At 35.1% G+C, this 24,313-nt stretch overlaps 4 protein-coding genes across 5 annotated transcripts; 2 read left to right on the forward strand and 2 right to left on the reverse strand.

Annotated features, from left to right (window-relative positions):
- The first annotated feature begins 271 nt into the window (after positions 1-271).
- LOC137812503 (auxilin-related protein 2-like) lies at positions 272-10,625 on the forward strand. 2 transcript variants are annotated; one of them, XM_068614506.1, is made up of 9 exons: positions 272-1,170; positions 4,846-6,451; positions 6,767-6,890; positions 6,993-7,090; positions 7,249-7,314; positions 7,510-7,599; positions 8,192-8,368; positions 9,909-9,974; positions 10,062-10,625. In XM_068614506.1, the coding sequence occupies exons 1-8, from the start codon at positions 650-652 to the stop codon at positions 9,945-9,947; spliced, it is 2,721 nt and encodes a 906-aa protein (XP_068470607.1). In that variant the 5' UTR covers positions 272-649; the 3' UTR covers positions 9,948-9,974; positions 10,062-10,625. The 2 variants fall into 2 exon arrangements, with proteins under 2 accessions (XP_068470607.1, XP_068470606.1); XM_068614505.1 differs by having other exon boundaries at positions 9,909-10,625.
- A 2,519-nt stretch (positions 10,626-13,144) lies between these two features.
- Positions 13,145-14,010, reverse strand: LOC137809804 (uncharacterized). The gene has a single exon (XM_068610878.1). The coding sequence runs from the start codon at positions 13,904-13,906 to the stop codon at positions 13,148-13,150; it is 759 nt and encodes a 252-aa protein (XP_068466979.1). The 5' UTR covers positions 13,907-14,010; the 3' UTR covers positions 13,145-13,147.
- Positions 14,011-16,987: 2,977 nt separating this feature from the next.
- Positions 16,988-18,609, forward strand: LOC137812505 (protein ATAF2-like). Its single transcript, XM_068614508.1, has 3 exons — positions 16,988-17,332; positions 17,418-17,695; positions 17,809-18,609. Exons 1-3 carry the CDS (start codon positions 17,173-17,175, stop codon positions 18,253-18,255), a joined length of 885 nt encoding a protein of 294 aa, XP_068470609.1. The 5' UTR covers positions 16,988-17,172; the 3' UTR covers positions 18,256-18,609.
- Positions 18,610-18,702: 93 nt separating this feature from the next.
- On the reverse strand, positions 18,703-22,585 carry LOC137812504 (aspartic proteinase Asp1-like). The gene is made up of 8 exons (XM_068614507.1): positions 21,835-22,585; positions 21,524-21,641; positions 21,129-21,352; positions 20,263-20,487; positions 20,020-20,158; positions 19,278-19,478; positions 19,099-19,171; positions 18,703-18,989 (listed from the first exon to the last, which is right to left on the reverse strand). The coding sequence occupies exons 1-8, from the start codon at positions 22,038-22,040 to the stop codon at positions 18,880-18,882; spliced, it is 1,296 nt and encodes a 431-aa protein (XP_068470608.1). The 5' UTR covers positions 22,041-22,585; the 3' UTR covers positions 18,703-18,879.
- Positions 22,586-24,313: the final 1,728 nt, after the last annotated feature.

A 24,313-nucleotide genomic window follows, 5' to 3' on the forward strand; every position in this document is an offset into this window, starting at 1 on the left:
TCTTTCTCACTAATTCATCAATAATTTAATTTAAACTTCCTTTCTTAGCTCTAACTTTTATAAAAAAATGCGATAAATAAATATTACAATTGAACACGTGTTATTATTTTCTTTGGGTTTTATAAATAGAAAAGAAATTAATTAGAGGAGAAATTTCATGAACAATAATGAACCAAATATTTGAACAATTGAAGAAAGTCAATGAATAAAAAAAATATAGTTAGAAGAAGAAAAAGAAGTATTTATATTTGAAATGTGTTCCTACTTCACCAATTGAGGGTTGAATAGGGTAAGGATGCAAAAGTAGAAGAAGTTAATGAAGAAAAGAGAAGAAAAAGTAAAAGGAGGTTAAGAAAAATGGAGAAAAAGAATAAGATGGAAGAGGTGAAAGAGTGGAAAATGATGGCTTAATAGTTAAACATGATTGATTGAAGAGAAAAAGAAAAGAAAAGAAAAGAAAAGGAAAAAGGAGTTTAAACAAGGTGGATCCGTCTCTTGGCAAATGCTCCAATTGGACAAAGGGAGGGTGGAATCAAAGGCGTGACCCAAACCTTCCCCTTCATTTCCCTCTGTGCTCCTTGCAACGCATCATTCCGCTGCACCATCACACACCAGATCGCTCCTCCTTCTCCTTTCTCCAATTCCAACCATGAACGATTTCGATGGTCTCTTCACCTCCGATTTTGGCCTCAAACCTCAGGGCAAATCCGCGCCAATGGCTCCTCCCTCCAAGGGATCTTCCAACGCTGACCCTCTCAACTTCGATTTCGGATCATCGCGATCCGCCTCCACCTTCGACGATCTCCTCGCCGGAGCCGGATCCGACACTCGCCGCGCCGATTCCCCCTTCGATTTGGACTCCATGTACGGCGGACCTCCCGCCCGGTCTACCAGCTCGCCGCCGCCGGTCTACGACAAGCCTGTCTATGACGACGACATTTTCGACGGCGTGCCGGGGATGAAGACCACCTCTAAGGTTAGATTCGATGATGTTTTCGCCACCACAGAGAGCGGTGGCTCCGCAGCCGCGTTCGACGATATTTTTGGCGGGTTTGGGAAGGAACCGAAGAGTTCTGGTGGGAAGAGATCGGAGAAGGATGCTAAAGGTGCTTCGGATTTCGATGATTTGCTTGCTGGATTCGGACACAGTAGGGCACCATCTAGTGGAAGGTATATGCATATGTGTGTCTGTGAGTTGGTAACTAGGGTTCTTTTGCAATTGGCATTGCCCAGTGTGGTATTCATGGTTTTGACCTTTTACTTAATGCGCAAGGAAGTAGTGTGCGGGTGCGTTTTTTTGTTCTTTATCATGCGCAGTTGTCAGAGAGAGCTGGAATTTAGTGTTCTATGGGGAAAGTTGTTCCGTTTTTAATCTGGAAACATCAGTGAGAAATGTGAAAATGACTCTGTTGAACTGAAAAATTCCGTAAAGGCTAGTATGGGTTGTAAACTATAGCGCTTTAAGGTTTCATCTAGAAACTCTGTAATCAGAGATAGGTTTGAATTTTGTATGTCTTTCTTACATTTTGTTTAGAAGATAATATAGCTTATTATAAACATTAATTAGGGACGATCTTCATTAAAGAATGGGATGATTCTATAGCACTAAATGGTTTAATAACTGGGTTTAAATTTGCATTGAAAAAACAAATAATTGGCAATAATCTTCCTGAAATTTGATTTGTCTGGGTCTATACAGGATTATGTAGTGACTAAATTTCTCCTTGGAGATCTTCATAGCTTTCTTCTGTTCTCAGTCCCATTGAATATAAAGTTTATCTCCACTGTATGGTGAACATGCTGGGAAGTATTATCTATCCACAGGATATTGTTCGAATTAAATAAAGAATCAGTCCCCCTTTATCCTCTAGAGTCATCAATGGTTTGTTGTTTGAATTTTGAACTTGGCCCTTCTCAAAATTGATTTTAGTTGTTTAGATCTATTCTCTATAGAACTGACTAGAAGGTGGAGGTGGTGATGCTGTTTTGGTTAGGGGGGGAGGTTGCCTTTTGCTCTCTGCTGTCTTCCTCTAAGTATTTCATCTGTTAATTTAGGTGCAAACTGTTTTTGGTAGTAAAGATTTGATTGATTCCGTACACACAATATTAAATTATTTGTTGTTCATGAGATATCAGTCTATTATTTGTTGTTCATGAGATATCAGTCTATTTGGTAATCTGTCTGATTGACGTTTAAGCATGCATATCACAGTTTGAAGTAAAAGGTTAGTAACTTTTGTTATACTTTTCTTTAGTTTTGTGACTGAACAAACTCAAGGGATTTTCAAAGATGAATAACGAGGTGATTTCATTAGTGGGTATTTATTATTTGTGTATTGGCAGTATGGAACTCCCAAATTGGGTCAACTTAAGTTACAGATGCACTTTGTAATTCGAGAGTTTGAGTAATCATCAAATCTTAAAACTAAAATGCTTTGAGAGTTTGAGAATGTCATGCATCCTGTGGAGTTTAAGTTTAGCATTTTGTTTGTAGATCAAAGGTTATCCTTGCATTGGAAATAACTTGTGAGGTTCCAGGTGATATATGTTGTTCATTTGTATTTCTACAAAGGGAGTTTTTCTTTTTATCTGGTTGCTGATGTGTAGCAGCTCTACCATGATGAAAGAAAATTAAGTTACTCTTGTCCTGAGGATGCTTTGTTTACTAGGAGCTAGGAGTTGAAAGTCTTAAAATTTTGTTGTTGCTAAGCGTTTCATCTGGTTAGGCAGAATGGAAAGTAAGAGAATGTGAGCAAGGTAGTTAGTATAGTATGATTTTGCGATACAATGTCAGACATGAGGTTGGTGATACAAATCGTTTTTGTGCCTGTATCGTACTGGGATGATGAATTGTATGGTTCTTGCAATACAGGTTAAAAACCCTTGTTTTCCCAAGGGCTTTTTGGCTCGTGCCTGGCAGTTGTGGCTTTTGTAAAAATACCAAAAATGCAAAAATGGCTGCCAGAGCTGGCAAAACCGTGCTGCACTCATAGTAGTTAATTGCACACAACACAATAGTGGCACTAATGCAAATCATTGCATTGCGGCATCCTGCCCACTCCAAGGGTCATCACTTCGCACCTAGCCAGCCTTCTTGTGGCCAAAATTGCGAAGTGATGCCATATTGCAAATCTACAGCCTGTGTTGATTGTTCTGCCACCCACATGGTTGTGCTTGTTGCTAGTGGGCCAGAGAAGTACGATGCATTTACAACCCTAACTCTAAATGAAATTGTAATGTGTTTTTTTTGTCTTTGGTTTTTTCTGTTAGTTCCATGACCAGACAAATCTTGTTTGGATTTGGACAGTTAGTTAGTTTAACCATTGCTGTTTGGAGGGTTAGCTTTAGCTATTGGGCCCTTGTAATAGAGGTTCAAGAAATTAAAATAAACGGTCTTAGTTATTGATAGTGAATTTATGCCTTTGTATGTCTTTTATGTATACATATATTAATATTAATGTTATCTTGAATCTTACAATTTGATTTGCAATTCAGAAAATGTGCATTAATTCATGATTTGCATCTTGATTCAACTACCATGATTGTGAATAGTGGAAGGAGGAATCCAATTCCACTACAATTATTACTATTTAATACTACTACTACTACTACTACAACTAACAAAAGCTTTTAGCCACTATTATAATTATATGGATTTGATGTGGTAGAACCATGGAAGGAAAGTAGAGGGATCCATTCTTGGGAACCAATTTTATGTTGACTCCTTGGTTCCTGTGAAATTGGACAGACTGAGGGAAAACAAACAGATTATAATTTGACTTTGTGAACATACGCTTTTTATGTGCATAAAATTAAGCGAAGTAAAATGTGGTTGATCCTTAGAAGGAAAGTAGAGGGGATGGTCCATTCATGGGACCAAACTTTACATTGACAGACAAACTATTATTTTATATGCTGGTTCATGCATCACATTTTTTTGTTGGAGATAAATTTGTATTTGTTTTAATTTCTGTTTGTAGTTTACGCATAAAATACCCCATGTGATGGATCAGTGTTGTTAAATAACGGCTATAGCAGAACTATTGCATTTCTGAATTTCTTGGATCCGCAATTGTAACTTTGTCCACTGGCTGCCAATGCCATGCATGTTGTTACTCCAACGTTCTTCCTGCATCTTTATCATCTTTCATGAGTCTCCATTCAATTGAACTGTTATATATTATGTTAATTTATGCATTTTACTTTTATTTGCACACAGCTTAATTTTTCATAAATATATAATTGCTTTGCAATTTCTGCTATTTGGCCACAGTTTTATCTTCTGTATGGTGTATCGAATTATTGACTTTCGGCCTTTTCTGCAACCTGCAATTGATAACACTGCTATGAAAATACACGATGATTGGAATTTTGAATATGAAAGGACACAAGGTGTATGCAGCTAGGAACTAAATCTTGTCATGTCTTTCTGTCTTGTATTTTATTTTATCAATGATAAATGTGTTTTTAAAAGTGGTAGTGGTTTTGAATGTGAGTAACATGGATAAACCAAGTAACATGAAGGAGAATAATATGTCATCAAATATCAAAGATATGTTTATAATCTCTTTTGAGGAGAGTCTGTTAAAAAGTTCTTTGTTCCTTTTCTGAAATAAGTCTATATCAAAATCAAAATGTGGTCTATGAACGTTGTGTTTTCTAATTTCTGTGAATCTCCAATTAAATGAATCCGTTTCATAAACTTATCTAAACTTATTTTTGTTAATGGAATGAACAGCATCATAGTTGTCTATACTTATCTTTGATGTCTGAGTCTTTGATATTGTTTATTTGGTCAATGGTTGATGTATCATAATGTTTTCTATATATTATTATTATTAACAGGCACACTCCTGATACCACTTTCTCCTCAGAACCTACTGCTAGCGCATCTAAAACAACCTCCACCATGGCAGAGGATCCTTTCAAAGTATTTGAATCAGCTTCAGCACCAGGGGATTCATCCACAGGCCACTTTATGGACCCATTGGAAGAAATTAATAAATTTAGTAGTTCTGGAAGTACAAAAAATGATAGTTCTTCAACTCCAAATGGCATTGTGCATGAAGATATTGATCCATTTGATGGTCTTGGAAAATCTGTACCTGCTTTCTCATCAGAGAGAAATAGCATGAAGGGTAGCAGTTCCCCAAGTTGGACTGGAGATAAAGAACCAGTTGACAAGATATCTGGGAGGAGTCCTGAGAGAGACACAAAAAGCAAGACTCCTGTTGAAAATGACAGGGAATTTCCACAGGCCCCATTTCATATGCCTACCTATTCTTCTGATTCTGATAAACCAGTTGGCAAAAGGTCTACTTCCCCTCCATATAATAATGTTGATTTTAGACAAGCCAATATTCAGGAAGATATGTCTCCGAAGTATGAAGATAAATTGGAACCAAGTGAAGATATATGGCTGACAGTATCAGAGATTCCTCTTTTTACACAACCAACTACTGCTCCACCACCTTCAAGACCTCCTCCTCCACGGCCAGTGCATATTCCCAAGTCAGGATCAACTTCCTCAGTGTCTGCCAATGCTAGGAAGAAGGATAATGATTTTTCTTCTTTTCCTAGTTCCACACGATTTTCTCAGGGTCCTAAGTCTGCTCCAGCTGCTGGAAGGGTACCCACTTCACCTCAGTTTGATGAACTTGATGATTTTGCCATGGGCAGAAGTCGTGGTAATGATAATGAGGGTGGAAATGGTCTTCCTGATGAAGAATTAGAGATGAACTCTGCTGCTGCAGCTATGAAGGAGGCAATGGATAGAGCTGAAGCTAAGTTTAGGCATGCAAAGGAAGTTAGGGAGAGAGAGTATTCAAAGGCTGCTAGAAGCAAAGAAGCTGTGCAAATGGAAAGAGATGAGAGAACTGTGCTTGAGGAGAGAGAAAAACAGGAAAGGTTAGACCGGGAACGGCAGCAAAAGGAGAGGGATGAAAAGGAGCAAAGAAGAGTTATGAAAGAAAGAGAGGAGAAAGAAAGAGAACAACAACGACTGGAAAGGGAAAAGGCAAGACAAGCAGTAGAACGAGCTACTAGAGAAGCACGAGAAAGAGCGGCTGCTGATGCTCGCCAAAGAGCTGAGAGGGCTGCTGTAGATAAAGCTAATGCTGAAGCTCGAGGACGTGCTGAAAGGGCTGCAGTGCAAAGGGCACAAGCAGAAGCTCGAGAAAGGGCTGCTGCATGGGCGAAAGAAAAAGCCGAAAAGGCTGCTGCTGAGGCAAAGGAGAGGGAAGCACAAGAAAGAGCTACATCTGCAAGGGCTGAAGCCGAAGCACGAGTTAAAACAGAACGTGCCAGTGTAGAAAGGGCTGCTGCTGAGGCGCGCGAAAGGGCTGCAGCTGCTGCAAGGATGAGCCAACAAAAGAATGAAAATGATCTTGAATCCTTCTTTGGCATGGGTCGAGCTAGCAGTGCCCCAAGGCCTCCTAGGGCTAACTCTTCAGTGAGAACCCTCTCTTTAATCTATAGTTCTATACTAGCATATAATGGCCAAAACTTGGCATTTTGTGTATTCCCATCTTGCAAAATTTACCCTGTAAAAAAACAAGTTTTAGTTAGTGGGTACTTATTTTCACTCTTTCCTTTTTAATTCTAAACAAATATCATTTTTTGAATGAAAAGTGGATTGTTATGCAGTCTTTTATAAATTTAAAGCTCTTTAAACTAAATTAAAAAGGCAAGACCGACATGCATGTTAAGACTAGATTGATTTTATTTGAAAGTTTATAGCTAATTTTCTGAACCTGGATGTTTTCAGGACTCTGTATTTGAATCCCAATTTCAGTCAGATGCAACAAGGAAATCTACTAGTACATCTACTAGTATGAAAAAAGCATCATCATCCACTAATATTGTTGATGATCTTTCCTCAATTTTTGGAGGTAGTTCAGCATTCTCAATATAATTTTGCAGTAGTGGTTAGCATGTTAGTCTCAATTGCTTATTTGTTTCTTTTCTTTTCCATTTCCTTTTATGGTTTGAAGCTGCTCCATCATCCGGAGAGTTCCAAGATGTTGAAGGGGAAAGTGAAGACAGGCGACGAGCCAGGTTGGAGCGCCACCAGAGGACTCAGGAGCGTGCTGTATGTATTATTGCATTTCTGTAGTTGTCTACTTAATTTGATTACTTTGTTTTCTTTTTGAACCAACTTGAAATTAGATTTGTGGATGTCTCAAATGTATCTTTCTGTACAAAATTGTTTGAACTTGTTTTGTTTATACCTTTTCCATTTTATTCTAGGCAAAAGCATTGGCTGAGAAGAATCAGAGAGACATGCAAACTCAAAGAGAACAAGCTGAGAGAAATGTAAGTTGTCTTTTTTATTCTTTTGATTTTGTATGTGAGTGGGTTTCTTTCATATTCTTGCATAAGCTAGATTCTATTTTTTCTCCTTCACCCTTGTTCTGGCCAAAACTCTGTTTTGTGAAAATTGCTAGTAAAAGTTTGCATTTTTCTAATATCCTTTAATTTTGTTATCTAATTTCTGTGCACTGATTTCAGAGGCTTGGTGAAACACTGGATTTTGAAATTAAGCGCTGGGCTGCGGGAAAAGAGGCGAATTTACGAGCTTTGCTATCCACCTTACAATATGTATGCACATCTAGTGCACACACTTTGGATAATATCTCTGATTTTTTCTATCCATACCCATGTGGTGCTTGGAAATATGCATTAAATTACTTCATGATGTCTTCTCTTTGAATTCTTTGGTTCAAATTTTAGTGTATTGCATGGTAGGATTTTGTGTTTTGGCATATTTTTTCTCAGATCATCAATCTACGACCCTACGGCTAGATGTGATGGTGTGCTAATTCTAACACTGTACCCCTACTGATTGTATGGGTTTGAATTGCTATTCATTGGGTTCAACCACCATACATACAATAGATATTATCCATAGGAGCAATTTCTGATCAGGTATTTGCTAGAAGACATGTCCTTAGGAAGCAAGTTTGGTTTTGAAAAGATTGTTAGGATATATTCATTGTTCAATTGCAAACAATCCAGCAGATTCCCGAGGAAAGCAGAGTAAAAGGGACTTGTTTTCCATTATTATTTATACACACTGAACAGTCCATGCATTTGAATTTTGAAGCAGTCCCTTAACATTTTTGGTGTTATTGTTTTTGTTACAGGGTTGTATCAATTATATTAACTTGCTTCCTTCATGAATGATGATCAGGTACTGTGGCCTGAATGTGGTTGGCAGCCAGTTTCTTTGACTGATTTGATCACAGCTGCCGCCGTTAAAAAAGCCTACAGGAAAGCAACGTTGTGTATCCATCCTGATAAAGTTCAGCAGAAGGGTGCCAATCTACAGCAGAAATATGTTGCAGAGAAGGTGTTTGATCTACTCAAGGTATTTTTTGGTCATTTTGTGTAACATAACATGTATATGCATTTTGTATCAACGTTTTATAAATAATATGTTTACTGTTGCCCGTGGTAATCAGTGAGTTTCTGAATGTATATTACACTACCCTTATTCTACGAAGCTTTTAGAAGTGATTCTGTGTAGCAATTTTTGGTCAAAATTCTGTCTATGAGCCAAGACAGGATTTTTAACTAAGTTGGGGGACGGGTTTAACCCAAAGTGTATGTTAATAAGATCAACGAAGTCAGTTGATCTTGGGTTATTAGCTTAGCTGTTATTATTTTCTTGGAAACGCTTACAAGCTTTCCTGCATCTTCCTTTCATTTTCTTTTGTATTGGAGTTGTGACACATGCCTGCTAGCAGACAAAGTGATATACATACATATATATATATATAATTTTAATTAAATGAGCTAGAGCTAACTCTCTGAGAGCTTTATATTTAGTATTTTAGTGCACAACGTATAATATCACATTTTTATTAGCTTTATATGATCTGCATTAACATCATAACTGTTTATCGAGGATTTAAGATTTTGGTAAAGCTGTGTAAACTGCTCACCATTATGTTTGTGTACTAAACCAACAAAAACTTACAGTTATGATTTATAAAGCATCTGTTTGGCAAAACTAGCTGATAAGCTAATGTTTAACTTATAAACTACTGTTTTTAACTGATAAGCTAGTTGCTAGGCTATAAGTTCCTAGCTTATAAGTTATGAGTTCATTAGGTAGCTTATTAACTTTTAAGTGTTTGGTAAAATTACCTGATAAGCTAGTTGGTAAATGTAAAATGTCTTAAAAGTACATAACTACATATGTTTCTGTGTAACTAAATATCTGTAATTGAAAAATTAAAATAGGTAATAATAGGTAAAATAAAATAAAGATAATAAGGAAATATATGAAAATATAAGGGATAATAATGAAAGAAAATTAAATAAGCTAAAAGTTAGAAAGAATTTAGCTGAAGTAGCTTATGGCTTATAAGCTAGAAGTTCCTAAAATAAGTTACTTTGATGTATTTACCAAACACTTTTGTGTTGGTCAAACTAGCTTATAAGCTAGTCAAATAAGTTAGTAGTTGGCTTATTGGTTTTACCAAACACACTCAAAATACTTCAGTACCACCTTGCATAATTTTCAAGCTACCGCCTGCTGGTCCAATGAACAAAGTGTTGCCATAGATAGCTTTGAAGAGGCTGGACAACTAGATGATATTGGTTATGATCCTGTGGCTGGTTGAATTTATCAAGCAGGGTTGTGTTATAGTTAAAAGGAAAACGTGTTGTGTTGTGTGTATTTTAGTCTGGTGGTTATACATAATTTATTCATTACGCCAAAATTTTAGGTAGCTGCAGTTAGTGGTCAGTAGTTTGCTGTTTCTTCGTAAATATTCCCCCCTCCTTTTCTTTTTAATAAATATATGACATGTACGGGGGTTTGTGTGAAGACTCGTTTATATTTTTGCTAAGTCCAGAATAACAGCCTTCATTTTTCCTGAATGTTTAATCGTTTATTACAGGAAGCCTGGAATAAATTCAATTCTGAGGAGCTTTTCTAGTCTTTTGATGAATTCATCCAATTGAAGGTAACTGTTCAACGATTCTGTTCAGAGAGGACCAAGGCCCCATTTCATCTACCTCCCTCCCTAATAGCATATTTGTTTTGATTGAAGTTATGATGCGTTGATGTTTAAATACTGCTTCCTTATCTGGCGTCTCAAGTCTTCTTGGGTCTAATTGATGTTCTTCCAGGGGGTCCTTTGGTTTCTTCAAATGTTAATTAATGTAGCATGTTTTGTTGATGTAAAATATTTTTTTGTGCTATCAATTTCATTATTCATTATCCCTGCCTAATGAGGGCTCATGAGTGATCCTTTTTTCCGGGTTCAAGGGAGGATCCACCCCGAAATGGGTCCTAGGAAGCCCTCCTTTTATACTTGTGGTATATATAGTACGATGTCTTGAATACATATACCATGGATTGACACCAAAAGCTGCGATTATTACATGGATCTTCGCACAAGCTTCTGCATTTTATACATTCAAATTTGTTTGTCATCAGCTGTGTTCGGTTGAGCTTGTTCAACATTTTTGTTTGCTGGGACAGCAAAGTCTTTAGTCCACTGATGAAAAACTTCTGTACGTTTTTCATTTTCTCTGGAAATTTCTGTATATTCAACTTTGTTTCTATGTACATATTGTGGGTGGTGTAAATAAGGCATGTCACCTCTTGAAAATTTCGACTTAGTTTGTATGAATATGTCTTCAAGTTTGATTCATTTAGTTAAAATAATTAAATTAGGGGTTAGTAAGGCTTCTACAGGGTTTTTATAATGATGTTAAATCTTAACTTAGTTAAAGGAAGTCAAATATAAAGCCGAGTCAGGTTTCGTTTAGAAGATATTGTGGTTTGATTACTATTTTTTCTTACCAAATCTTTTCTTTGAAACATTCTTAAATTTGTTAAGTATTTAATGAATATCTGGATACAAAAGGAGTAAATAAAAATAGCAAGCGAAAAAAAGCATTAAAATTGCATTCATTTTCGAAACGTAGACTCGGGAAAAGTTATATTACCTGTTGCAGTTAAAAAATGAAAATGGCTTGGGGAGTGCTAAACCTCGAAAAACATGCATAATATTGAGGAAGGTAGGTAGTCCTTGTTTGGACACATAGATATAAGTGATTCTAGGAAACTCCTGACTTTGATTTTTCTAAACAAGGAGAGGCTTAGAGTAATCCAATTGATCTAATAGAAAATGTTGCATACAAACCAGAACCATAGCTAGCATGTCACTTCAGTTTCTTACATCCAGAAGAAGGCGACAGATGAAGTAATAATTTGTGTGGAATGGTTTATATTTCTCAAGGTCAAGCAAGACACCTGCCACTGAGCCAACAACAGGTAATATTTTGAGGCCAATCCATCTGTTACTCCATTTTGGGATCTTCTGTGAAACATACATCTCCACAGGAAAGTACACAGTTAGGGGCCAAAATCCCAATGGCCACTCCCACGAGGTGAATTACTATGGCAGCATTTGCAGTGTCTACGAGCCAATATGGGTTATAGAAATCACACCAGCTAGCAGATTCCCAGGTGCGCCATCTCCAAAAGCAGCATACCCCATGCAGCCATACAGCATGTAAAATGTGTGGTCACTACAACACTTATCAACGTGGCCTTCTTCATGGTTTTTGCTTCAAAAGGTGTAGATTTTACTAAATGATAAGCATTCTTTTTTAAGGTTAAACTATTCAATTCTGTCTCTATAATTGGCATTAAGTTTTAACAAAATTATAAATTTTAGTTTGTACATTGCATATAAGTTAAGTTTTTAGTGCCTAATGAGAACATCAACGAATTCTTTTAAGTTATAAAATATTACCAAAACTTTCCTATGGTGATAAACTGTCACAAAAAAGTTGGAGATTAACACTTCAAAAATTATATTTTGACACTCTTTATCCAATAAACATTCACTTTGAAAAAATTATTTTTAATAATAAAATAATATATTAATAATTTAATTTAAAAAATAAAAATATAATTATTTGTGAAATGATTTTTTTTATCACAAGTGTTTAAAATATCAATTTATATGTCTCATTTAACTCTTCTCTTCATAAAGTTGTGATGAGATAAGCACCAAATAGCTAGCCACAGCTCAAAAGGGACTAAAGTGTTGGCCTTTCAATCATTTTTCTTCTATATATCATAAATTGGCCACAGATATGATATCATAAATTCCTCCAATAATGAGATTTTTATGTTGCAGAATATATCTTATACATACACAAATATAGAAGAATATGATTAGTCAAAAGATCATGCGGAATATTTAGTAGTTATTTAATAAAATATATGAAGATTATGAAAGATTAAGTTTTCAAATTGTAATGCTAACACTGTCTGCAGAGAACAACAGTTATTAAGATATCCACAAATATATATAACAAGTTAATAGGATATATATACTCATCCATGCAATGCTTATGTAATTTGATTATTTATAGTTGTTTAATTTCTCCTCAAATAGAATATTAACAGGATTAATGCACATAAAAAATGTTAATTTTAACTAAATTCCAATTTGGAAGTATTTGGGTGGTAGCAAGAACACTTAATTAATTCATATTTTATATCTCCTCTTTTTAGTACAAAGGTGATTTTCCTTATATATGTCCATGTGGATGTGGATGTGAAAGAATTGTTCGTACACACACACACATATATATATATATATATATATATATTATACCAATCTTAGCATATTATTTCTTGGTTTCAGTAGTGTCTATACTTGAGTGACGTACGCAGCAAGCATTATCTGGATTTCCATCTCAGAATGTATTCCTTTCAAATAATACAATATCAATTATCATTTTTTTAATATCGATTTGTTTAAATTTAAGTTATAAAATTATTTATAAGTCTTCGAAATATTTCATTTCAATAGTTTATTATATTCAGTTTACGGTAGGCTAAATTGTAATTTTGATATCCCTATTAAAAACCTTACAACTTTAGTTAATTCTCAAAAGTTATTTTATGAACAAAATTCACAGTATTGTGTACGGCTAGTGTTGCGCAATCAATTTGTATATAGTCTTCGAATACTCAATGTATTTTATGAAATTATTTGTTACTCATGCTCATAAAGTAAATGAGACTATAATTAGATATGAACAAGTTGAATGAAGAGGTATGATGATGTTAACAGAAAGCATAGTAAAATGTGTTTGGAGAGAAACATAGTTAATGTGACTTCTTATTATCCGGTGGATGAGATACATTGTTGATGATATATTGTTGATCTTCCATTACCTTGGCATAAACCTCTCCTCTTTCTTGGAAGTATTTCATAAAAGCCCTTGGTAAGAAGCTTGGTATCAAGAAGCCAAAGAGATTGATGGAGAAATAAAGCAGATTAGCCACAGACAAAACCCTCCCAAACCAAAACCACGCCTTCTCCTGTTTAAGGTCTGCATTTCTGACCAAACTCTGGTTCAGCCACGCATCAGATACCCAATCAATGTCCACAAAGATCCTCCTCGCACTGTACATTAAGGGCACCATGGCCCTAACGGGTGGTGAGAACAGTGAAAAGCTACTTATCACGTTCTCAGTTAGTATCTGAAACGAGAGCAAGAACAGGTGTGGGCTCGAGGCCTGCACCGCGTGCTTGTCTCCTCTCCCAAACCCACCAAGCACATAGGCCAGGGGCAGGAACAGGCCCACCACGGTGCCCACAACCACGTACACTCGGAAAAGCCCACTTGCATGGAAGATAGGGCCCGGCCCAGATCCGTGTGAGGGAAATGCGAAACGAGCGAGTAAGATTAGGTAGATGGATATGAGGGCCGAATAGGCTAGGTCAAGAAGAGGGACAAGACCAGTGGCTGAGAAAACGAAGACGAATGCGACTAGCTGAAGCTCTATCAAACGCAATGAACCCATAAAGCTGATGCTTCCCTGTTCCTCTGGACCACACACCGCTAATGAAACACCTGACATGGCATTTCCTTCACTTAAGCTTCTTTCGATGAGTTGAGACTTTATTGACGATGGAGATAGCAGAAATTGTTAAAAATGACTTCAATCTACTAACGTGTCAACTTGCATGGGACACACTTGTTGCGCTGCACTTGCCCCTTTTCAGTTAACTTCACTATCTTCATTTTGTCTAGGAAACTAGCATCTTACATTTTTTAAATTTCTATTTCATTTTCACTTTTTTATAATATATTGAAAATTCTTTATTAGTAGAAATAAAAACCTTATAAACTAATTTTATAAACTAATTTTATAAGATTGAATTAAAAGGAAGTGGTCGAATAGTAACTCATTATCAAAAGATTTTAGTAAAAGTGTTCAACATTCTAACTTTATCCTTAAATGTTAAATAGAAAAAAGGAATTTGTAATTGAAAATACATTAAAATAGAATAGTATTTCTTTAAAGTAATTTTAATAATTCTCTTAATTTTTAAAAAAAGGTGGAAAATTTGTGACAATGAAAAGTTGGGCTGAATTGGACTAACCTACAGACATTTTTGCAGCCCACTCAAGATAAAGTGATCCTTCTTCTCCAAATGCTTTTTCCACGTTTTGATATTCATTCTCAATCTATTTTTCATGTTTACGATTTAATGAAAGAAAACAAAATGAGGTATCACCTACACTAAATTATTGGTTGAATAAAAGTGCATTTACAGGAATCATACCTGCGACAGTATAGTTGGGCCTCTTTCATAAGCATATTATAGTATATTCCAAAATATTAATCCAAATACTGAAATATTAATTTTCATTTTAGAATCTCGTTTGAAAATATATTTTTCTTAAATGTTGGTAATATATGTAATTTATGAGGTTTTTAAAATTTAAAAGAAATGTAAAGTATTAAGAAGGTTCGTAGAAGGTGGGAAAGTTACTAGAAAACAAAATGTTAATTTGTCTTGGACCACATCTTCATTGGAATATGCCTTTATTTACTTTTAAACAAATACTATATTTTATTGGACCACTAAAGAGACGGCGGCGAACATATATGATCATTATGTTTTCAGAAACAAAACGTTTTCAGAAACAAAACTTGGTGCTCAAGTTTACACCTCAATCTCATCAAACCAAATTTCAAACTCACAAACAGCCACCAATCTTTTTAGTTATTCCTTATTTTAAGTCAACAGTTAGTCAGTAAATTCATATCTACATCCAGTAGTGTTCACACTCACTCTACACACAATTGCTTTTAATAAACTACAACATTTTTTTTATAGACGTCAACTATCTTCTACAAAATATTCTTATTATTTTAACATATTCCTTCAAAAAGTATAAAGTTTAAATAAAAAATAAAAAATTACTTTTTGTGTAAAAAAGATATTTATTTTTATTATTTAATAAGTATTTAAATCAATTGGGCTTACGATTTAAAAAAATAGAATTGGTTTTGAGTGATATTGTACTCAATTTAATATTATAAGATATTATTGTTGAATATGGGAAGCAGAGGAGATAAAAGTGAAAGGTGGGAGGGAGGAATGGATTGTGGATGGATCCAAGGTGGAAAGTTGAAAAAAAAAGGAAGAGGACAAGAAGTTGAAGAAAAAGGTTTGAATTGAATCCGAAGGGCCAAAAGATGAAAATGATTGGTAACATAGACCAATTAATTGTGGACTGACTAGTCTTCATGAATCTATTACGAGGTAACATCCTGGTAGCTTCCCCTTTAGACCAACGTCCTTATCCACTACCCTCACCAACCACATCAATTTCACATTCTTTTTTTACTCTTTCTCAATCCCTTTCTTCTTGCTAAATTCAAAAATATATTCCATGCAACTCTCAATATAACTATTTACCCAATGTTTTTTTACCTCGTTCCATTTATCAACCAGTGCTACAACATCCCCAATAACTTTTGTTGTGTTTTTTTTTTTACTGAAAACATTCTAGAAGAATAGTCACAACCTAAAATTCTGTGTGTGCACATTGGTGTCTTAATTGTGTGCTGCGCCACGGAAAAAGATGTCACCAACTCTTCATCAAATGTGGCGCGCACATCATAGTCAAAGCATTACTGAAGTGTGGTGCCAATATCCAACTGCAACTAACCATACACTATTATTACTTTGTAGGAGTGTGTTTCAGAAAATGTTTTTTATTATTAATAATAGTTATGAAACCTCTTTTTTTAAAGAAATTTGAAGTGGTTGATATATTAAAATACTAATCACTTTAGTGTCTAATTATCACTCAACCTGTTACCAAAGTAGTGTGCTAAACCCTCGTACTATATTATATTAATACAACACAACATAATACAAATTAAGAATGACCGAAATAAAAATAAAACATTTACAAAAAACAACAATTTCGATTATGTCATCAATAGACGACTTTTATTGTGTGGTGCAGAAGAATTATTGACGGCTGACAATTAATTTTGTCAGGTAATTAACATTATGAAGTTCCAGATTTGCTGCGCAGCCTGGATTCACATTTTACGAAAAGATTTAAAAGCTAGTTTTGGGAGAAATGATTGGAGTATTAGTGTTTGGAGCATGATCATAAACCCTTTTAGATTCAAAACATCTCATGAACTCTCCTATTTTTCTTAATAATCAATCAAATATCAAACAGCAAATTCCGATATTAGAAAGATTGGCTCATGGCCGTTGTATTTTGATTTTGTTTGAGCTGGTTTGAAGATTTTTTTTATAACATTTATAATATGTAAATATTATCTTACAAATCAATTTTTTATAATTAAATAAAATTTACTTGTTAATATAATATTAAAATTAACAGATACTATTTATCTAATTATCCATTGTTATACACAAGTATCGTAGCGTGAGAAGTGTTTGATATTAAATAATACACGTGGGAGAGAAGAGTTGGCCCCACAGGATGTCGACGAGACAAAGAGGTACCAAAAGAGTCAACGATTTGACCGAAACCGGGTGGGGCGGTGACGAAAGCAGTGACAAAATGAGGCGAAGGTGGCTCACTGAAACGCATCATCCACTCAGAATGTGCCACGTATGGAGTGCGGTGAGCTTTATAGGTTGGAAAGCAGACCAGGTTCGAAGTTTGAAGGACTTGTCTACCCTACGTACCGCCTTCCTTCCAGGCACGCGTGAAAATTAACCCTTTCTCGCTTCCTATAAAGCTTAACCTCACCTTTCTTTTCTCAAGTTTAAACTCACACACAACAACTATACTAAGGATACGAGGAACACAGTCACAAACCAGAGCAGAGAAAAACCGCGAATGCAAGGACAACTGGAATTACCACCCGGGTTTAGATTCCACCCCACTGACGATGAACTCGTGAACCACTACTTGTGTACCAAGTGTGCTGCTCACTCCATTGCTGCTCCCATCATCAAAGAAATCGATTTGTACAAGTTTGATCCATGGCAGCTTCCAGGTACCCACCTTTTTCTTGAGCATTATTCAACTAACAAAGAACTTGGACACACCCTAAAATCTACTTTGTTGTTTTCTGTGTGCAGACATGGCTCTTTACGGTGAGAAAGAGTGGTACTTTTTCTCCCCTCGAGACCGAAAATACCCAAACGGTTCACGACCGAACCGGGCGGCCGGGACCGGGTACTGGAAGGCCACCGGAGCGGATAAACCGATTGGAAAACCGAAAGCCCTTGGAATTAAGAAAGCCCTTGTGTTCTACGCGGGGAAAGCCCCGAAAGGAGTGAAGACCAATTGGATCATGCACGAATATCGCTTGGCCAACGTCGATAGATCTGCCTCCAAGAAAAACAACAATTTGAGGGTATGTCCCAATAACAGCAATCTTCAATTTTTTTTTTTTTAATTTCACTTCATGGTGATAATAACATGCGACTTGGTGAACTTTTGTAACGATTGTGTCTGTTGGGATTGCAGCTTGATGATTGGGTGCTGTGTCGAATTTACAACAAGAAAGGGAAGATTGAGAAGTACAATAATAGCGATGCTGTGGTGGATCAGAAACCGGCGAATTTACCCGAAGAGGTTTTGTTCCAGCCCGAGATGAAGCCTGACATCAAGATGTACGGCCACGATCATTTCAGGAACAGCCAATTGTACATGAACACGTCGGATTCGGTGCCGAGGTTAAATACAGACTCTAGCTGCTCGGAGCACGTGGTTTCGCCGGACGGCACCTGCGAGAAGGAGGTGCAGAGCGAGCCCAAGTGGAACGACCTCGAGTTGGGCCCGGACCTGGTTTCGGGCTTCGATTTTAATTTCATGGAGATGTCGGCAAATGACGCTTTTGCCCCTCAAACCCAATACCAAATCAACCAGCCCCCGTGGCTCGATATGTTCTCGTACCTTCCCAAGACATTTTAATTCTTTAGGGTGGGACCCGCATGAAACAAGGTTTCACATTTATTTTTAAAATTCGTTAAAAGCCAAAAAAAAAACCATTAAATCGTGCGGCCATAACTACTGCACGTGCAGTGGTGACCGTTCTCTGTGGAATTTAACTGCTATTGGTCACTAAAGTAAAATGATCTCCACTGGGTGAAGAATGAAGATCCGTTAGTTATGTTAGGAATTGTGTTAAGGTGTAAGGACCCTGTAGAAAATTCTAGCTCCAATGCTATTGCAGTTGGATTTTTTTGTATGTTTGTGATAATATTATATTATATTTTTTTAATTTTTCAGAAGCAATTGAAAATTGAAATGCAGGGTTTCATCTCATCTTCTCGAAACGAGACTTTGTCTACTTTGAAACTAAACTTGTGTTATTGTCGTCGATACTGCATCAACTTTCATTGTGTTTTACCTTTTAAATTTTACGAATGTTTATAAGTAATTACTTCGGGAATCAGAATGTTATACTAATACAACAGAACAATAAATATCCTAAGCATGATGGACCTCCGTAACATGTTCCAATATAACCAACATCTCTAGATTTTGGAACACCAACCCTGTGCCATGCATGCCTGAACTAGTTTTTTTTAATGATCAAATACTGACATCTCTAGATTTTGGAACACGGCTGCATTCTGCCGGTCCCCAACCAATTAGGTTCTTCTCATTTTCGAATACCATCACCTTGTCTTGCATGGATATGTCTGCATAAACAATAAAGAGAAGATTTGCGATGCAAGTTATATAATATATATCCATTATCCAAATGGGGAACCAGAACAAAAGAGATGGTGACAGTATAACAATCCCTACCTCCAATTAGGTTCAGTTCCTCCAAACCTATTTCAGAGCCGTTTAGAATGCCCAGACAAACATTTCCCAGGTTCTGGAAAAACGTAGGACACATCAAATACATCCATTACATGTGATAGCAGCAAAGAAGTTGAGAAACATACAAGATAGATATTGATAGGTTCGAGTGTAGAACTCACTGATATAATAAGATAAGCTTCAGGAGCGATCTCAAATTGAGCTTTAACTCTTCCACCATTGTTGAAAGTGAGTGCCACAGGCTTGAAGTATCTTCGAACTTCACGTATGCTTTTGAAAGGTCTTCTACCGTGCCAGCAGAGAGGTAAAGTCTGATCATCAGGTGCTGCTTTCAGGGGCTTTCCAGTTAAATCTTTCTTCAGCTACAGTTGGAAATTGAACAAATGGCCATATTAAGTAACCTCCCATTATTTTCTGGCACAAAAGTAGAAAATATGATAAATGCTTTCTTTTCTTTTGTGAAAAAAACTTTCCAATTGTTGCTTAAAATTGCCCTGAGGGCTTATGTTAACAAAACCTTCACTTAAAGCACTTTATTTATTTGTTTTTCTTATAATTTGAATCTTCTTGATGAAACCTGAAAGAAATAAGGACAGAGACAAATAGGGAGCAACACTGCAAACTAGACTTTTGTGCTTGATTTGGTCCGTTTGGCAGATGCATTGATACATCAATATTTACACTAGGCAAGACACCTCTCGAAAAATTTAAGGGTTGGAATATAAAGATATATGCCAAGGAAAATTACTGTAATGTAAACCTGAATTTTGATGAACATAAGAATGAATTAGGTTTATTATTTTTCCATTTTCCAATAAAACTTGCATGATCATATAGAAGAAAGGCCTCATGCCTATTGAAACACTTCAAATTGAGGAATGTAGTGAAAATCATTTAACTGACCCAAGAAAGTAATGCTTGGTAAGCACGAGAGTTGAAGTAACTATAAGAACTCCCAGTATCAAAAACAGCAGTTAGACTTCCAACCCCAGTTTTCCTCCCTCCAAAAACAAGTTCAGCTGGCCCTGCAGAGTAATGTTTGCTGACACAAAACACACAGAAGATTTAAATGAGAACCTAGAGTTATGAATCATGAGAACAAGTGGAAAAGGTAAAATGAGGATGTGACTTCTTAGATGTACTCACGGATCTACAGATGACATTGGAGTCCATGTCACTCGAGCAGAATCATATGCATTTCCAAAGAAGATATACCCTCCTCCTTGTGAACTTAAACAGTGCCCAATCACATTTCGCACCAAGCCCTGATTATTCAGCTGGGATACCAAGCTGGTCTTTCCCCTTCCAAGGCCAAGTATTCCATCTAAGGGATGGTAAGAAGAAGGAGAGAAGACTTGATCATATCCACATCTGTAGAAATGAATAGAAAAAGAGGTGCATTAGCTTACTACTAAGAATGTCTCAACAAAAATACTTGACACATTCTAATGTAAAGATGGCATGATCAACAATATTCTGAACACCCAACAATGGAGTGATTTTCTAGAACCTTTCTGGCAATGGCAATACTTAAACGAATTATCCGGAGAGAATATATTCAAATTCTCAGGATTGCTGAACTCCATAAGAAATTTGTTGGAAAATGAAAAGAAAAAAGTTTTAGTCATCCCTGAAAGAAAAATGTGTACTATGAAAAACATAACTTCTCTGTTGTTAATTATTTTTAATCACTCAATTGTTAGTAAATAGCGTTTTACATGGCACAACGTGCATGTTTGGTTCTGCATTTTAGGAAACGGAACATCCATTAACATAGGCTACAATTCCCAGCATCTGCATCAAATCCTTTTATTTGACATGATTTAGGAAAAAATTGTATGTGCGTATGTGATTGGTACAATACAAACATTTTGCTGAATATTTCATATTTTATCTGAAGGCCTTTTCTAAAAGCAAGCATGCAGAAACGCCAATATATATTAAGAGAACAATCATAGACAAAGGAAAAATGGTTGAGAGGTGGTGAAACAAAGGTTGCATAATAAACTAACCCGAGTGCCATCCGAACTTTAAGTTGGACTCTATTGGTAAAGTTAAGAAGGTAGACATCATTTAGAAGCACACCGAAGGTTGAGTACTGATCTGCATAATTAATTTCATAGTCACATTGATCAGGGTGCTCACAGTTGTAGTCATCAGAGGGCTGCAAGGATGCACAAAGGGGATCCTTGCAAGGAACAAAGTCATTGCTAGGCCTGTACAGTGGATGGGGTGTCTGGAAAAACAAGCAACAAATTCAATTCAACCAATCAAGATTACATGCGCAGTGTAATACTATAAGCAAGAATGAGCTTTTCAATCTCAAAACATTTTGAAGTCGCATTCAAAAAGGAATTAGTTAATGGGGGATTTTCTTTTCATATAGGTAGTGAAATGATGATAATACCTCAGAGCAATGGGTACAAGGGGCATCACACTGGAGCCATGTGAGGTCACTACCTGTGTCCACATCAAGAAAATAAGGCCTTGGTGGCTGACCGATATTGAGAGTAACATTATAGAACCTACAAACATTGAAATCAACGATAAAAAATGACTTATATCAGAATATCAATATCCTATAATGTTTCACTTCAATTAGAAAGGAAGCTATAGATGTCTACAGAAGACTACTTTCGCCAGGAACAAAAAACTAAAGTTGTTTTGCTATACTCATGAAAAAGTTCTGAACCAGAAAACAACATCTTATGTACCTACCCAACAGGATAAACGTTGCCATGAAGAGGGATCACAACAGAAGAGCCAGCAGGATTCAATAGCCTTGGACATGATGATGACGTGGGTTGACTTGGGAGAATTGAGCTCCTTCCACTTTTGTGTTTGTTACCAAACCAAGCCGAACAAGAAGACATGTTGAACAACACCATCATTGCAAGCACCATCTCCACTTTCCCCATCTTCATCCTCTTCTCTCTCTAGATCCAACCAATAACTTCTTTCTTTTATTATTTTGTTTATTATTTTTAAATGTATGGATGAAAGAAACTCAAGAGTGGTGGTGGGGTTAAGTTTAAATCACAAATCTCGATTCTTGTTGAAAGAGTTGGTTTTGTCCTTACCCATGAAGGATGGGATTCATGGGTATTGCTTTAACTTCAATTGTTGGTATTAGTTTATGGGAATATAAGTGACAACCTTGGATTGGGTTTGAGTTTGGGTTTGGGTTTAGGAAGGAGGAAAGAACTGAACAACCTTGGCATTGGAATTGGTAGTGGGATTGCTTCTCATGCTGTAGCTTCTAGTTCCTTTCTTCCTCATAAAGCATCAACACTGAACATAGTCTACAAAAAATATCACAACCATTTTTTAGTAAATGAAAGAAAAAATTGGAACTGGAACTGGAACTGGAAACACTGTTCCGAGTGTTTGAGACTCTTTGCTAACTTCTGGGAAACTTCTTCTTGTCTCCTTCCAACACTGCAGCCAAAAACTTTATATATTTTATTTTAAGTGGTTGAGAATATTTCTATTTTTTTTAATAACTTCTTTAACTTTTATAATTAAGCAAACATAAACTTTTAGTTTTTACATTTTAAAAATAATATCTTTTAGTTATAATATACTATTTATAATATTTTTAATCCTTATAAATTTAAACAATTTAGCTTATGCCCAAGTATTTTAGTTTTTATTGCTTAAAGTACGTACAATAATCTTATAAACAGTGTATTGTGAACACGTTTTTTTCACTCCTAAATTTTTAAACATCACTCGAATATAGTTATTTTAAATGTTAACTCTTTATATTTATTTTCTTCTTTTTTTATAATACTTATTTTAGTGTTTTATTAAATAAAGTTGATTTTATTATACTTTAAAATAGATAATCAACATAATTAATACAAATATAATGTTTATTTAATTATATTATATTATTTTTAACTAATTATATTTATATTAAAATAATTAAATAAACATCAATTTTAAAAATAATAAATATTTAATTATTATATTGACTAAATTAGATATTTAAAAAAAATTATTGATATCTAAATTAATTTTTATTATTGAGAAATAGTTTTTAAACTTTTATTAATTATCAGGTTTTAATTAAAATTTAAATAATTAATAATTAAAATTTAAATATTTAAATAAATATTATTCATTAATAATAAAAATTATTTTCAATATTAATAATATTTTTAATCTTTAAAATTATATCTAATTTAATCAATATAATAATTAATTATTTGTTTTTTTAAATTAATTTTTATTTAATATTTTCCAAAAATAATAATATAATATTAATAATTCACTAGAATTCAAAACATATAATAGTTAAAACTAAATAACATAATTAAAATAATTGATTTTAAATAATTCACTATTTATTAAAAAAAAAAATTCAACCATAATGAAAGTTTGTAATGGAAATTTAATAATAGTTGTTGATTCAATTTTCTTTAAAAATTATTAGTAACAATAATAATAGTTATAATTGTTATCGTTTCTTCGATGTACAATAGTTTCATAATTGCTATCATTTTGTTGTCATAAGATAATGATTTTTTTAATCATTGTGATTAACTTTTAACATGTTTTTTTTAAAATTTATTTTTTAGGTGCTTTTGATGACTATTCATGCAAGAATCATCATTGGAAGTAGAAAAATATGATGGATACTAATCATCATAATTTTATTCTCAATTTTTTGCTTTTCAAGACTACTTTAAATTATAGTTAATGTAAGAATCCTTATCTAAAAAAAGGCATACAACAACGATTTTTTTTATCATAACAGTTATGTTACTTTTAAGTTTAATTTTATTTGTATCATAACTGTATTTATATATCACATTATTTATTGTACTGTCACGACCCATGACGACAAGTCATGGGTTGACCAAGTCAGTCGGGTTAATCCGTAGTTAAAAGTTGTTTAGTGCAACCCTAAACAAGAACCAACCTCCTAATCTGGTTCACCAACGAAAATCCATTAAGGTAATATAAATAACACAAATTACAAGAATCAGGTACGTCATTATCTACAGTACTCTGACAATCGAGTGACAACACCCTGACTGACTTGATCATCAGAGTGTCTTCTGCAAGTACCACCACAGCCTGTTGAAAGTGATAACGACCGACCTGTTGGAGATCCTACATCGACTAGAGATGAGGACATTTCATTGTATATAAGTGAGTTCAAACTTTACCTTATGAGCCAGTTTTATGA

This window comes from Phaseolus vulgaris, chromosome 2 (genome assembly GCF_000499845.2).
Source record: "Phaseolus vulgaris cultivar G19833 chromosome 2, P. vulgaris v2.0, whole genome shotgun sequence".
Taxonomy (NCBI): domain Eukaryota; kingdom Viridiplantae; phylum Streptophyta; class Magnoliopsida; order Fabales; family Fabaceae; genus Phaseolus; species Phaseolus vulgaris.